The 16,025-nt window shown below is 48.1% G+C and overlaps 1 protein-coding gene across 3 annotated transcripts in view; it reads left to right on the plus strand.

Moving 5' to 3' along the window:
• Positions 1-16,025, plus strand: part of PTPN4 (protein tyrosine phosphatase non-receptor type 4) — a 191,919-nt gene that overhangs the window by 116,403 nt on the left and 59,491 nt on the right. For all 3 annotated transcript variants that reach the window (XM_068246137.1, XM_068246139.1, XM_068246138.1), the window contains exons 11-13: positions 7,783-7,846; positions 12,779-12,951; positions 13,759-13,827. In XM_068246137.1, the coding sequence (XP_068102238.1) occupies positions 7,783-7,846; positions 12,779-12,951; positions 13,759-13,827 (306 nt within the window). The remainder of the gene's footprint in view (positions 1-7,782; positions 7,847-12,778; positions 12,952-13,758; positions 13,828-16,025) is intronic.

A 16,025-nucleotide genomic window follows, 5' to 3' on the forward strand; every position in this document is an offset into this window, starting at 1 on the left:
TGTCTGGAGTCAGAGTCTGCTGGGTGATGTAGTGTGACAGCAGTGTGTGTCTGGAGTCAGTCTGCTGAGTGATGTAGTGTGACAGCAGTGTGTGTCTGGAGTCAGAGTCTGCTGGGTGATGTAGTGTGACAGCAGTGTGTGTCTGGAGTCAGTCTGCTGAGTGATGTAGTGTGACAGCAGTGTGTGTCTGGAGTCAGAGTCTGCTGGGTGATGTAGTGTGACAGCAGTGTGTGTCTGGAGTCAGTCTGCTGGGTGATGTAGTGTGACAGCAGTGTGTGTCTGGAGTCAGAGTCTGCTGGGTGATGTAGTGTGACAGCAGTGTGTGTCTGGAGTCAGAGTCTGCTGGGTGATGTAGTGTGACAGCAGTGTGTGTCTGTAGTCAGTCTGCTGGGTGATGTAGTGTGACAGCAGTGTGTGTCTGGAGTCAGAGTCTGCTGGGTGATGTAGTGTGACAGCAGTGTGTGTCTGGAGTCAGAGTCTGCTGGGTGATGTAGTGTGACAGCAGTGTGTGTCTGGAGTCAGTCTGCTGGGTGATGTAGTGTGACAGCAGTGTGTGTCTGGAGTCAGAGTCTGCTGGGTGATGTAGTGTGACAGCAGTGTGTGTCTGGAGTCAGTCTGCTGAGTGATGTAGTGTGACAGCAGTGTGTGTCTGGAGTCAGTCTGCTGGGTGATGTAGTGTGACAGCAGTGTGTGTCTGGAGTCAGTCTGCTGGGTGATGTAGTGTGACAGCAGTGTATGTCTGGAGTCAGAGTCTGCTGGTTGATGTAGTGTGACAGCAGTGTGTGTCTGGAGTCAGAGTCTGCTGGGTGATGTAGTGTGACAGCAGTGTGTGTCTGGAGTCAGTCTGCTGTGTGATGTAGTGTGACAGCAGTGTGTGTCTGGAGTCAGAGTCTGCTGGGTGATGTAGTGTGACAGCAGTGTGTGTCTGGAGTCAGTCTGCTGGGTGATGTAGTGTGACAGCAGTGTGTGTCTGGAGTCAGAGTCTTCTGGGTGATGTAGTGTGACAGCAGTGTGTGTCTGGAGTCAGAGTCTTCTGGGTGATGTAGTGTGACAGCAGTGTGTGTCTGGAGTCAGTCTGCTGTGTGATGTAGTGTGACAGCAGTGTGTGTCTGGAGTCAGTGTCTGCTGGGTGATGTAGTGTGACAGCAGTGTATGTCTGGAGTCAGAGTCTGCTAGGTGATATAGTGTGACAGCAGTGTGTGTCTGGAGTCAGTCTGCTGGGTGATGTAGTGTGACAGCAGTGTATGTCTGGAGTCAGAGTCTGCTGGGTGATGTAGTGTGACAGCAGTGTGTGTCTGGAGTCAGTCTGCTGGGTGATGTAGTGTGACAGCAGTGTGTGTCTGGAGTCAGAGTCTGCTGGGTGATGTAGTGTGACAGCAGTGTGTGTCTGGAGTCAGAGTCTGCTGGGTGATGTAGTGTGACAGCAGTGTGTGTCTGGAGTCAGTCTGCTGGGTGATGTAGTGTGACAGCAGTGTGTGTCTGGAGTCAGTCTGCTAGGTGATGTAGTGTGACAGCAGTGTGTGTCTGGAGTCAGTCTGCTGAGTGATGTAGTGTGACAGCAGTGTGTGTCTGGAGTCAGTCTGCTGGGTGATGTAGTGTGACAGCAGTGTGTGTCTGGAGTCAGTCTGCTGGGTGATGTAGTGTGACAGCAGTGTGTGTCTGGAGTCAGTCTGCTGGGTGATGTAGTGTGACAGCAGTGTGTGTCTGGAGTCAGTCTGCTAGGTGATGTAGTGTGACAGCAGTGTGTGTCTGGAGTCAGTCTGCTGAGTGATGTAGTGTGACAGCAGTGTGTGTCTGGAGTCAGTCTGCTGGGTGATGTAGTGTGACAGCAGTGTGTGTCTGGAGTCAGTCTGCTGAGTGATGTAGTGTGACAGCAGTGTGTGTCTGGAGTCAGTCTGCTGGTTGATGTAGTGTGACAGCAGTGTGTGTCTGGAGTCAGAGTCTGCTGGGTGATGTAGTGTGACAGCAGTGTGTGTCTGGAGTCAGAGTCTGCTGGGTGATGTAGTGTGACAGCAGTGTGTGTCTGGAGTCAGAGTCTTCTGGGTGATGTAGTGTGACAGCAGTGTGTGTCTGGAGTCAGTCTGCTGTGTGATGTAGTGTGACAGCAGTGTGTGTCTGGAGTCAGAGTCTGCTGGGTGATGTAGTGTGACAGCAGTGTGTGTCTGGAGTCAGTCTGCTGGGTGATGTAGTGTGACAGCAGTGTGTGTCTGGAGTCAGAGTCTTCTGGGTGATGTAGTGTGATAGCAGTGTGTGTCTGGAGTCAGAGTCTGCTGGGTGATGTAGTGTGACAGCAGTGTGTGTCTGGAGTCAGTCTGCTGGGTGATGTAGTGTGACAGCAGTGTGTGTCTGGAGTCAGAGTCTGCTGGGTGATGTAGTGTGACAGCAGTGTGTGTCTGGAGTCAGTCTGCTGGGTGATGTAGTGTGACAGCAGTGTATGTCTGGAGTCAGTCTGCTGGGTGATGTAGTGTGACAGCAGTGTGTGTCTGGAGTCAGTCTGCTGAGTGATGTAGTGTGACAGCAGTGTGTGTCTGGAGTCAGAGTCTGCTGGGTGATGTAGTGTGACAGCAGTGTGTGTCTGGAGTCAGTCTGATGGGTGATGTAGTGTGACAGCAGTGTGTGTCTGGAGTCAGTCTGCTGGGTGATGTAGTGTGACAGCAGTGTATGTCTGGAGTCAGTCTGCTGGGTAATGTAGTGTGACAGCAGTGTGTGTCTGGAGTCAGAGTCTGCTGGGTGATGTAGTGTGACAGCAGTGTGTGTCTGGAGTCAGAGTCTGCTGGGTGATGTAGTGTGACAGCAGTGTGTGTCTGGAGTCAGTCTGCTGGGTGATGTAGTGTGACTGCAGTGTGTGTCTGGAGTCAGTCTGCTGTGTGATGTAGTGTGACAGCAGTGTGTGTCTGGAGTCAGTCTGCTGGGTGATGTAGTGTGACAGCAGTGTGTGTCGGGAGTCAGTCTGCTGGGTGATGTAGTGTGACAGCAGTGTGTGTCTGGAGTCAGTCTGCTGGGTGATGTAGTGTGACAGCAGTGTGTGTCTGGAGTCAGAGTCTGCTGAGTGATGTAGTGTGACAGCAGTGTGTGTCTGGAGTCAGAGTCTGCTGGGTGATGTAGTGTGACAGCAGTGTGTGTCTGGAGTCAGAGTCTGCTGGGTGATGTAGTGTGACAGCAGTGTGTGTCTGGAGTCAGTCTGCTGGGTGAGGTAGTGTGACAGCAGTGTGTGTCTGGAGTCAGTCTGCTGGGTGATGTAGTGTGACAGCAGTGTATGTCTGGAGTCAGTGTCTGCTGGGTGATGTAGTGTGACAGCAGTGTATGTCTGGAGTCAGAGTCTGCTGGGTGATATAGTGTGACAGCAGTGTGTGTCTGGAGTCAGTCTGCTGGGTGATGTAGTGTGACAGCAGTGTGTGTCTGGAGTCAGTCTGCTGGGTGATGTAGTGTGACAGCAGTGTATGTCTGGAGTCTGAGTCTTCTGGGTGATGTAGTGTGACAGCAGTGTATGTCTGGAGTCAGAGTCTTCTGGGTGATGTAGTGTGACAGCAGTATATGTCTGGAGTCAGAGTCTGCTGAGTGATGTAGTGTGACAGCAGTGTGTGTCTGGAGTCAGAGTCTGCTGGGTGATGTAGTGTGACAGCAGTGTGTGTCTGGAGTCAGAGTCTGCTGGGTGATGTAGTGTGACAGCAGTGTGTCTGGAGTCAGAGTCTGCTGGGTGATGTAGTGTGACAGCAGTGTGTGTCTAGAGTCAGAGTCTGCTGAGTGATGTAGTGTGACAGCAGTGTGTGTCTAGAGTCAGAGTCTGCTGGGTGATGTAGTGTGACAGCAGTGTGTGTCTGGAGTCAGAGTCTGCTGGGTGATGTAGTGTGACAGCAGTGTGTGTCTGGAGTCAGAGTCTGCTGGGTGATGTAGTGTGACAGCAGTGTGTGTCTGGAGTCAGAGTCTGCTGGGTGATATAGTGTGACAGCAGTGTGTGTCTTGGACCTCAGAGTCTCCTGGGTGATGTAGTGTGACAGCAGTGTGTGTCTGGAGTCAGAGTCTGCTGGGTGATGTAGTGTGACAGCAGTGTGTGTCTGGAGTCAGTCTGCTGGGTGATATAGTGTGACAGCAGTGTGTGTCTGGAGTCAGTCTGCTGGGTGATGTAGTGTGACAGCAGTGTGTGTCTGGAGTCAGAGTCTGCTGGGTGATGTAGTGTGACAGCAGTGTGTGTCTGGAGTCAGTCTGCTGGGTGATGTAGTGTGACAGCAGTGTGTGTCTGGAGTCAGTCTGCTGGGTGATGTAGTGTGACAGCAGTGTGTGTCTGGAGTCAGTCTGCTGGGTGATGTAGTGTGACAGCAGTGTGTGTCTGGAGTCAGTCTGCTGAGTGATGTAGTGTGACAGCAGTGTGTGTCTGGAGTCAGAGTCTGCTGGGTGATGTAGTGTGACAGCAGTGTGTGTCTGGAGTCAGTCTGCTGGGTGATGTAGTGTGACAGCAGTGTGTGTCTGGAGTCAGAGTCTGCTGGGTGATGTAGTGTGACAGCAGTGTGTGTCTGGAGTCAGTGTGCTGAGTGATGTAGTGTGACAGCAGTGTGTGTCTGGAGTCAGAGTCTGCTGGGTGATGTAGTGTGACAGCAGTGTATGTCTGGAGTCAGTCTGCTGAGTGATGTAGTGTGACAGCAGTGTGTGTCTGGAGTCAGAGTCTGCTGGGTGATGTAGTGTGACAGCAGTGTGTGTCTGGAGTCAGAGTCTGCTGGGTGATGTAGTGTGACAGCAGTGTGTGTCTGGAGTCAGAGTCTGCTGGGTGATGTAGTGTGACAGCAGTGTGTGTCTGGAGTCAGTCTGCTGGGTGATGTAGTGTGACTGCAGTGTGTGTCTGGAGTCAGTCTGCTGTGTGATGTAGTGTGACAGCAGTGTGTGTCTGGAGTCAGTGTGCTGGGTGATGTAGTGTGACAGCAGTGTGTGTCTGGAGTCAGAGTCTGCTGGGTGATGTAGTGTGACAGCAGTGTATGTCTGGAGTCAGTCTGCTGCGTGATGTAGTGTGACAGCAGTGTGTGTCTGGAGTCAGAGTCTGCTGGGTGATGTAGTGTGACAGCAGTGTATGTCTGGAGTCAGAGTCTGCTGGGTGATGTAGTGTGACAGCAGTGTGTGTCTGGAGTCAGAGTCTTCTGGGTGATGTAGTGTGACAGCAGTGTGTGTCTGGAGTCAGTCTGCTGGGTGATGTAGTGTGACAGCAGTGTGTGTCTGGAGTCAGAGTCTTCTGGGTGATGTAGTGTGACAGCAGTGTGTGTCTGGAGTCAGTCTGCTGGGTGATGTAGTGTGACAGCAGTGTGTGTCTGGAGTCAGAGTCTTCTGGGTGATGTAGTGTGACAGCAGTGTGTGTCTGGAGTCAGTCTGCTGGGTGATGTAGTGTGACAGCAGTGTGTGTCTGGAGTCAGTGTGCTGAGTGATGTAGTGTGACAGCAGTGTGTGTCTGGAGTCAGAGTCTGCTGGGTGATGTAGTGTGACAGCAGTGTATGTCTGGAGTCAGTCTGCTGAGTGATGTAGTGTGACAGCAGTGTGTGTCTGGAGTCAGAGTCTGCTGGGTGATGTAGTGTGACAGCAGTGTGTGTCTGGAGTCAGAGTCTGCTGGGTGATGTAGTGTGACAGCAGTGTGTGTCTGGAGTCAGAGTCTGCTGGGTGATGTAGTGTGACAGCAGTGTGTGTCTGGAGTCAGTCTGCTGGGTGATGTAGTGTGACTGCAGTGTGTGTCTGGAGTCAGTCTGCTGTGTGATGTAGTGTGACAGCAGTGTGTGTCTGGAGTCAGTGTGCTGGGTGATGTAGTGTGACAGCAGTGTGTGTCTGGAGTCAGAGTCTGCTGGGTGATGTAGTGTGACAGCAGTGTATGTCTGGAGTCAGTCTGCTGCGTGATGTAGTGTGACAGCAGTGTGTGTCTGGAGTCAGAGTCTGCTGGGTGATGTAGTGTGACAGCAGTGTATGTCTGGAGTCAGAGTCTGCTGGGTGATGTAGTGTGACAGCAGTGTGTGTCTGGAGTCAGAGTCTTCTGGGTGATGTAGTGTGACAGCAGTGTGTGTCTGGAGTCAGTCTGCTGGGTGATGTAGTGTGACAGCAGTGTGTGTCTGGAGTCAGAGTCTTCTGGGTGATGTAGTGTGACAGCAGTGTGTGTCTGGAGTCAGTCTGCTGGGTGATGTAGTGTGACAGCAGTGTGTGTCTGGAGTCAGAGTCTTCTGGGTGATGTAGTGTGACAGCAGTGTGTGTCTGGAGTCAGTCTGCTGGGTGATGTAGTGTGACAGCAGTGTGTGTCTGGAGTCAGTCTGCTGGGTGATGTAGTGTGACAGCAGTGTGTGTCTGGAGTCAGTCTGCTGGGTGATGTAGTGTGACAGCAGTGTGTGTCTGGAGTCAGAGTCTGCTGGGTGATGTAGTGTGACAGCAGTGTGTGTCTGGAGTCAGTCTGCTGGGTGATGTAGTGTGACAGCAGTGTGTGTCTGGAGTCAGTCTGCTGGGTGATGTAGTGTGACAGCAGTGTGTGTCTGGAGTCAGTCTGCTAGGTGATGTAGTGTGACAGCAGTGTGTGTCTGGAGTCAGAGTCTGCTGAGTGATGTAGTGTGACAGCAGTGTATGTCTGGAGTCAGAGTCTGCTGAGTGATGTAGTGTGACAGCAGTGTGTGTCTGGAGTCAGTCTTCTGGGTGATGTAGTGTGACAGCAGTGTGTGTCTGGAGTCAGTCTGCTGGGTGATGTAGTGTGACAGCAGTGTGTGTCTGGAGTCAGTCTGCTGGGTGATGTAGTGTGACAGCAGTGTGTGTCTGGAGTCAGTCTGCTGGGTGATGTAGTGTGACAGCAGTGTATGTCTGGAGTCAGTCTGCTGAGTGATGTAGTGTGACAGCAGTGTGTGTCTGGAGTCAGAGTCTTCTGGGTGATGTAGTGTGACAGCAGTGTGTGTCTGGAGTCAGTCTGCTGGGTGATGTAGTGTGACAGCAGTGTGTGTCTGGAGTCAGTCTGCTGGGTGATGTAGTGTGACAGCAGTGTGTGTCTGGAGTCAGTGTCTGCTGGGTGATGTAGTGTGACAGCAGTGTATGTCTGGAGTCAGAGTCTGCTGGGTGATATAGTGTGACAGCAGTGTGTGTCTGGAGTCAGTCTGCTGGGTGATGTAGTGTGACAGCAGTGTATGTCTGGAGTCAGAGTCTGCTGGGTGATGTAGTGTGACAGCAGTGTGTGTCTGGAGTCAGTCTGCTGGGTGATGTAGTGTGACAGCAGTGTATGTCTGGAGTCAGAGTCTTCTGGGTGATGTAGTGTGACAGCAGTGTGTGTCTGGAGTCAGTCTTCTGGGTGATGTAGTGTGACAGCAGTGTGTGTCTGGAGTCAGAGTCTGCTGGGTGATGTAGTGTGACAGCAATGTGTGTCTGGAGTCAGAGTCTGCTGGGTGATGTAGTGTGACAGCAGTGTGTCTGGAGTGAGAGTCTGCTGGGTGATGTAGTGTGACAGCAGTGTGTGTCTAGAGTCAGAGTCTGCTGAGTGATGTAGTGTGACAGCAGTGTGTGTCTAGAGTCAGAGTCTGCTGGGTGATGTAGTGTGACAGCAGTGTGTGTCTGGAGTCAGAGTCTGCTGGGTGATGTAGTGTGACAGCAGTGTGTGTCTGGAGTCAGAGTCTGCTGGGTGATGTAGTGTGACAGGCAGTGTAGAGTGACTCACGCAGCAGTTATGTGTCTCTCGGAATGGCTGTGACAGATTCAGCACAGACTGACACCCGATCCTCTGCAGATTCCCTTCAGCCAGACATTTCCGGCGCTGCTCTGCTGTAAACAGGACTGTTTGTCTCTTTCCAGGTTGAAGATTGTCAAAATTTCCTTCAAGTGCAAACAATTCTTCATTCAGCTGAGGAAAGAACCGGTGAGTGTCGGAATTGATGTGTTTGCTTTTGCTGGGAGCATGGAAAGGGTTAAGCGTCAGTGTTTTCCATACGGAGAACTGCCTTGGCAGAGCTCCTGCAGTCTATTTACCGTTGCTGAAAGCAATAATTGGGACACTTTGACCAACCTAAACAAACCGAGAACACAGAGAAGTGAATTTCTCCAGCAAATCTATGTGGAATAAAGACTTTTTATTGTGTGCTGTGCAAGAGGTCAAGTCCGCTTTAAAGGACAACTGTAATGAGAGGTATATGGAGGCTGCCTTATTTACAGTGGGATGCGAAACTTTGGGCAACCTTGTTAATCTTTATGATTTTCCTGTATAAATCGTTGGTTGTTACGATACAAAATGTCAGTTAAATATATCATATAGGAGACACACACAGTGATATTTGAGAAGTGAAATAAAGTTTATTGGATTTACCGAAAGTGTTCAATAATTGTTTAAACAAAATTAGGCAGGTGCATACATTTGGGCGATTAAAACAAAGAGTGCAGAGTCGGCACCGCTGTAAGCTGTACTTTAATCCACAGGTGGACATACATCACATTGTATACTTTTATCGCATACATTTGGGCACCACAAAAAAGAAATCAATATTTAGTAGATCCTCCTTTTGCAGAAATTACAGACTCTAAACGCTTCCTGTAGGTTCCAATGAGAGTCTGGATTCTGGTTGAAGGTATTTTGGACCATTCCTCTTTACAAAACATCTCTAGTTCATTCAGGTTTGATGGCTTCCGAGCATGGACAGCTCTCTTTATCTCACACCACAGATTTTCAATTATATTCAGGTCTGGGGACTGAGATGGCCATTCCAGAACGTTGTACTTGTTCCTCTGCATGAATGTCTTAGTGGATTCTGAGCAGTGTTTAGGGTCGTTGTCTTGCTGAAAGATCCAGCCCCGGCGCAGCTTCAGCTTTGTCACTGATTCCTGGACATTGATCTCCAGAATCTGCTGATAGTGAGTGGAATCCATGCGTCCCTCAACTTTGACAAGATTCCCAGTCCCTGCACTGGCCACACAGCCCCACAGCATGAAGGAACTACCACCATATATTACTGTAGGTAGCAGGTGTTTTTCTTGGAATGCTGTGTTGTTTTCCCTCCATGCATAGCACCCCTTGTTATGCCCAAATAACTCAATTTTAGTTTCATTAGTCCACAGCAACTTATTCCAAAATGAAGCTGGCTTGTCTAAATATGCTTTAGCATACCTCAAGCGGCTCTGTTTGTGCTGTGGGTGGAGAAAAGGCTTCCTCTGGATCACTCTCGCATACAGCATCTCCTTGTGTAAAGTGCGCCGACTGGTTAAACAATGCACAGTGACTCAATCTGCAGCAAGATGATGATGTAAGTCTTTGGTGCAGGTCTGTGGGTTGACTCTGACTGTTCTCACCATTTGTCACTTCTGTCTACCCAACTTTTTTTTCGGTCTGCCACTTAAACCCTTAACTTGAACTGAGCCTGTGGTCTTCCATTTCCTCAAAATGTTCCTAAGGGCCCTTTTCCACTAGCAATCGCAATCACAAATCACAAATGCCAGTGATTGCGATTGCGATTTTTCATTAATTCTGTTATGCGATTGCGATTTGCGATTTTCAATTGCATTGCATTATCATTGTAAAAATCGCTCCAGCAAGCGATTGCGATTTGCGATTAGCGATTTCCAAATCGAATCACTGTAGTGGAAAATACTTCTCATGATTTCTATGATAAAGTAACAACCCTAGCGATTTAAAAATCACTAGCGATTTGCGATTTTGCGATTCAGCAATCACAATCGCTCTAGTGGAAAAGGGCCCTAACTGTGGAAACAGACAGCTGAAATCTCTGAGACAGCTTGCTGTATCCTTCCCCTAAACCATGATGGTGAACAATCTTTGTCTTCAGGTCATTTGAGAGTTGTTTTGAGACCCCCCATGTTGCTATTCTTTAGAGAAAATTAAAAGAGGAGGGAAACTTACAACTGACCCCCTTAAATACTCTCTCATAATTGGATTCCCCTGTGTATGTAGGTCAGGAGTCACTGAGCTTGCCAAGCCAATTTCAGTTCCAATAATTAGTTCTAAAGGTTTTGGGATTAATAAATGACAACAGTGCCCACATTTATGCACCTGCCTAATTTTATTTAAACAATTATTGCACACTCTCTGTAAATCTAATAAACTTCATTTCACTTCTCAAATATCACTGTGTGTGTCTCCTATGTGATATATTTAACTGACATTTTTTATTGTAACAACCAACGATTTATACGGGAAAAACATGACGATTAACAAGGTTGCCCAAACTTTTGCATCCCACTGTATTTTCTTTTAAGCTTAGCAGTTCCCTGGCTATCCTGCTGATCCTCTGCCTCTAATACTTTGTCATAGCCCCTGAACAAGCATGCAGCAGATCAGGTGTTTCTGACATTGTCAGATCTGACAAGATTAGCTGCATGCTTGTTTCTGGTGTGTGATTCAGACACTATTGCAGCCAAGTAGATCAGCAGGACAGCCAGGCAACCAGTATTATGGATCAAGTCTAGGAGTAGAGGGTTGCTGGCACTACGGGATCTGCAGCCGTGTCACTGGGATTGAGGATGGACGGATACTCAAAAAGCCACCTTGATGGTGTTATAGATACTGCGTGCTTATGACTAACATTGCGAAACATACACATAGGATCAGCATCAAAAAAAGGAAAACAGTTGAATCAGGCACTGCAGTATACACTGTTTTAATGGTGTTTTCAGTTGTGAGTAAAATCACCATTTGTATCAAAAATTGTGACATTCAAAAGGTAGGTACAAAACATCATCATCTGTAGAAAAATTATCATGTGCAAACATCTTGTGCGTTCAAACAGTTGCAAGAGGAGGATGTCCTACCATATCAGAGGGTGGCGGCTGTCAGGAACCGGCCCGCGGCACGCCTGCGTATACGGTTCCCGACTGCGGGTTTGACTAGATCAAGCGGGGAGCAGCCTTATTCAAGCTACAGACAAGGCTGGGACCCCTCAGAACACCTCTCACTGCCACCACTAGCGGTTCGCTAGACACTTCCAATCTGCTGTCGAGTCCTCAGCGCGTAATCCGCGTTTTCGTATTTGGGTCAGCTTTGCGCTTAGGCCGAATACGGGAACGCCACACACACACACACACACACACACACACACACACACACACACACACACACACACACACACACACACACACACACTTGCAATCTTACACTGTAGTGAAGCAAAACCACTAACAGTCGTTCCGAACGATACTGTTAGCCACTCAGCTGTTGAGCTACTCGCACTGGCGTTTTCGTACGTTGGGTCAGCTGCGCTCTTTAGGCCAACGTATGACAAACGCCCCACACACAATGCAATTACAATCTTATACGGTAGTGCCGCTCAATCACACAATCAGGCACGGACTTATACACACTTCAATCTCTTCTAGGCTATGAGTGTTAGTTTAGTACAGCAGAAGTCAAGCTCATTAAATAATAATTTAATATTCCAGGGAAAAAAGTGGAACAATGCAGAACAGAATATATACAAAAGATTACAAAAACAAAGTAAAAAGTTACAAAGTTAAGAGTTACCAAGATACAGGTTACAAAGATACACACGAGACAAGTTGCAAAACTAAAAATGGAATAAACGTAAAGTGAACTTTTACCATCGCAAATGTCCAACCGTGGAGAGACGCGGATTTACCGATTTCCTCGGGATCATCTCTAGCGATGAGCTACTCTCAGGAGAAGATTCTTTCTAGGCATGTGGCTCTGCTTTTTATACTGTGAGATACGCCCGGAGGCTGCAACTTCCTTGGGGAGGGGAGGAACTAGTTTTTAATTACATCCTCAGACATAATTTGATTTCCAGAGATCTAACATCCACATGTGAAAAGTGTACTATAGCACACACACAACAAAAGACTTCCTTAACCTCCAATCTCCCCAGGTTACAGGTGACAATTGATTAAGGCTTTCACATTGCAGCAGGATGTCCTGTGTGAAGTCCTGGCTCAGGCTGGTGTGAGCTGCTTCAATGCATACTGCAGCCAGTCCAGGTGACAATTGCTTCCAAGCACCATACACCTCGGCTACAGTATTCAGACAACAGGGTCGGACCACCTGTCTAGGCTTCAAAGCAACTGTCTAAGTGTTTCCTAATTTCCTGTTTTCTGGCTGTCCAGAGGAACTGTATGCTAATGTCCCAGCCCCCTGCTTCCAGAGAAATTCAATGCAAATGTAGGTCTATTGACCCACACACACAATCACATGAACAGTCCATGAATCTAGCCTGGCATATCTACACCTTTGACATAATACACAGCAGATTAGAAAAATGATAGAAATATACTCCTGTATTCCTTACATCATCAGCCTCATAACTAGCTGCTATATTCCTGACAGCGGTGGTGGGTGCAGGGCAAAAACGATAGCCTAACAGCCGTTTCGCACGGCGGTGCTTCTTCCGAGGCTGATCCAGTAGATCAGCCTCAGAAAAAGCACCGCCGTGCGAAACGGCTGTTAGGCTATCGTTTTTGCCCTGCACCCACCACCCTCTGATATGGTAGGACATCCTCCTCTTGCAACTGTTTGAACGCACAAGATGTTTGCACATGATAATTTTTCTACAGATGATGATGTTTTGTACCTACCTTTTGAATGTCACAATTTTTGATAGAAATGGTGGTTTTACTCACAACTGAAAACACCATTAAAACAGTATATACTGCAGTGCCTGATTCAAATGTTTTCTTTTTTTGATGCTGAACTAGTATTATGGTATTTAGAAGGAAATGAATATGGCAGCCTCCATATCCCTCTGACTTCAGTTGTCCTTTAATAACGGTAATAATGCCATCATGTATTTGCATTATCTATACATTCAGTGACTGGTGGCGTGTGATCTGTTTGCAGAACGAGTATCGGGAGACGGTGCTGGGATTTAACATGGTGAATTACCGCGCCTGCAAGAACGTGTGGAAGACGTGCGTGGAACATCACACCTTCTTCCGCCTGGACTCGCCGCTGCCGCGCCACAAAAACTTCTTCTCTCATTACTTCACGCTGGGCTCCCGCTTCCGATACAGGTGAATATCACACGGAACTTTACACTATAATGGGGCGGAGCCTTACTGCGCCGGACACTGCTTCATTCTTACTCTGTTCACACTGAGGGGGTGGAGCCTTACTGTTTCGCAGCATGACAAGTGTGATCCCTGCTTAAAGTGGAACTTCAGCCTAAACAAACATACTGTCATTAAATTACATTAGTTATGTTAATTAGAATTGATAGGTAATATAATCTCTTACCCACCCTGTTTTAAAAGAACAGGCAAATGTTTGTGATTCATGGGGGCTGCCATCTTTGTCATGGGGCAGCCATCTTTTTGGTTGAAAGGAGGTGACAAGGAGCAGGAGACACAGTTCCAATTGTCCTGTGTCCTGATAACCCCTCCCAGCTGCACACGCTAGGCTTCAAATGTCAAATTCAAAATGTAAAGAAAAAAAAAACCAGCAGAACGAGAACAACATCAGAAATCCCATCGTGCTTTGCACAGCATCAGGGGAAAAATGCCTGGGCAGTTTTCTTCTGTGCAGCTAAAAATGAGGCTTGGGTAAGAGAAACAAAGTTCTGATGCTGTGAAACTGTTAAAGAAACACCAGGCCTTTTCAGTGCTGCTGAGTCGATTTTTAGTCTGGAGGTTCACTTTAATAGTTAACGTGGTTCTAGATTTCATGTATATTATCATATAGGAGCCTTATGCCATAGCAACGTTTTTATTTCTGTTAAGATTTCCCAGCATGCACGTGGCTATGCCCCATCTGCGTACGATGTCTGTACAGTGTGTATAATTCAGTGCTAATGACGGTCTCTCGCTGTTGTGTTGTTGCAGTGGGCGGACGGAGGTGCAGTCTGTGCAGTATGGGAAGGAGAAAGCCAACAAGGATCGGGTGTTTGCCAGGTAAGTCTACTCTAGGAGGCGTGTCCATTTATAACTTCTATATAGAGCAGTGTTGCGCCTTAAAAGTGACCAGCAGCAAAAGTCTATGCGGGGTTCCCAATCCCACTATGGAATGGAAAAATGATAATAGTGATCTACAGACTGCGCACAAAGTTTATTGATTTATTAGATAAGAATTACAGGGGCACTATGGCGAAAAATTGTAAAATTTAAAATATGTGCAGACATAGACAAATAAGAAGTACGTTTTTCCCAGAGTAAAATGAGCCATACATTACTTTTCTCCTATGTTGCTGTCACTTACAGTAGGCAGTAGAAATCTGACAGAAGTGACAAGTTTTGGACTAGTCCATCTCTTCACAGGGGATTCTCAGCAAGGCTTTTATTCTTTATAAAGATATTCCCTAAAAAGTATTTATACAATGATGTTGGCCAGCTTCCCTGCTCGCTACACAGTTTTTTGGCAGTTGGACAGAGCAACTGCCATTCACTAAGTGCTTTTGAAAATAAATAAATCCCTGAGAATCCCCCATGTAGAGATAGACTAGCCCAAAACCTGTCGGTTCTGTCAGATTTCTACTACCTACTGTAAGTGACAGCAACATAGGAGAAAAAATAATTTATGGCTCATTTTACTCTGGGGGGAAAAAAAAACGTACTTCTTTTTTGTATGTTTGCACATATTTTACATTTTACAATTTTTCAAAAGAGTAACAGAGTGTCCGCAACACACACTATAATAATAATAAGAGTGTGCAAGGGCTCAAAAAGCATATGAAAAATATCAAGGACAGAAAGCCCATAAAGATAGCACCACTCTAATGAAATAGTTGCATTTATTCAAAAAGTGTATAGCATTAAAGAGACTCTGTAACATTAAAAACCTCCCCTGGGGGGTACTCACCTCGGGTGGGGGAAGCCTCCGGATCCTAATGAGGCTTCCCACGCCGTCCTCTGTCCCACGGGGGTCTCGCCGCAGCCCTCCGAACAGCCGGCGACTGTGCCGACTGTCAGTTCAATATTTACCTTTGCTGGCTCCAGCGGGGGCGCTGTGGCGACTTTCGGCACGGAAATAGACGGAAATACCCGATCTCCGTGGGGTCCGCTCTACTGCGCAGGCGCCGGAAACTTGCGCCTGCGCAGTAGAGCAGACCCGACGGCGATCGGGTATTTCCGGCCTACTTCGGCGCCGACAGCCATCAGAGCGCCTGCGCAGGAGCCAGGAAGGTAAATATTGCGTCACGGCTGTACGGAGGGCTACAGCGAGACCCCCGAGGGACGCAGGACGGCGTGGGAAGCCTCATTAGGATCCTGAGGCTTCCCCCACCCGAGGTGAGTACCCCCCAGGGGCCGTTTTGGCGTTACAGTTCCTCTTTAATACAAAATATGACATCTTTGAGTTTCAAACAAGATAAAAACAATTAAAACCGACCAATTGGTCCAAAATGGTAACAGCTGCATACAATCATGTCTTAAGGTAAATGAAGGTGCACAAGCATTAGATGCTTGTTTCTGGTGTGTGATTCAGACACTACTGCAGCCAAAGAGCTCAGCAGGACAGCCAGGCAACTGGCATTGCTTAACAGGAAATAAATATGGCGGCCTCCATATCCTTTTCACTTCAGGTGGTTCTTTAACCCCCTTTTCTTATGATCTAACGCTCTGAAAAATGTTCTCAAAGTTGGGGTTTTATACGTCTTTTAAAAGAGATTTTTAAAAAGCAGCCGTTAGAAATGCTTTCGGCCCTTTAATGACTTCATGGCTGCCGCCGGCACACTCGGGGTTAAACTTACTGAAAAAGCTTCTCTTTCAGCCTTTGTGGTAAATTTCAGAGCGGCGTGCCGCGCTCAACAGGAAGCGCAGAAGAAAACCTCGAGGTGGGCGGGTCTCCGGCGTTCAAAGCTGTTTATTAGAGTCACAGAACCCTGATATTAGCGTGATGGGCTGAATGCCGGGCCTGCCGTGGGGCAGAATGGCCGTCCGTGATCACTCGCAGCCTGACAGGTGAGTATTGGAGGCGAGAGGCGGACCCCGGCCTGTCACTCCACCCCCCAACAGAATAGAGGGGCGACTGTCACTGGCGAGGCAATAAGCAGCCCCCCCCACGTGTGTCATTTATGTACGGAGATCACAATTACACTAATTAGCGGTTTCCCGTGTCAGGCTGACGCCTCCTGCGGGGGGCGCGGGCGGCTGAC

The sequence above is a fragment of the Hyperolius riggenbachi genome, chromosome 7 (assembly GCF_040937935.1).
Source record: "Hyperolius riggenbachi isolate aHypRig1 chromosome 7, aHypRig1.pri, whole genome shotgun sequence".
NCBI classification, from domain to species: Eukaryota; Metazoa; Chordata; class Amphibia; order Anura; family Hyperoliidae; genus Hyperolius; species Hyperolius riggenbachi.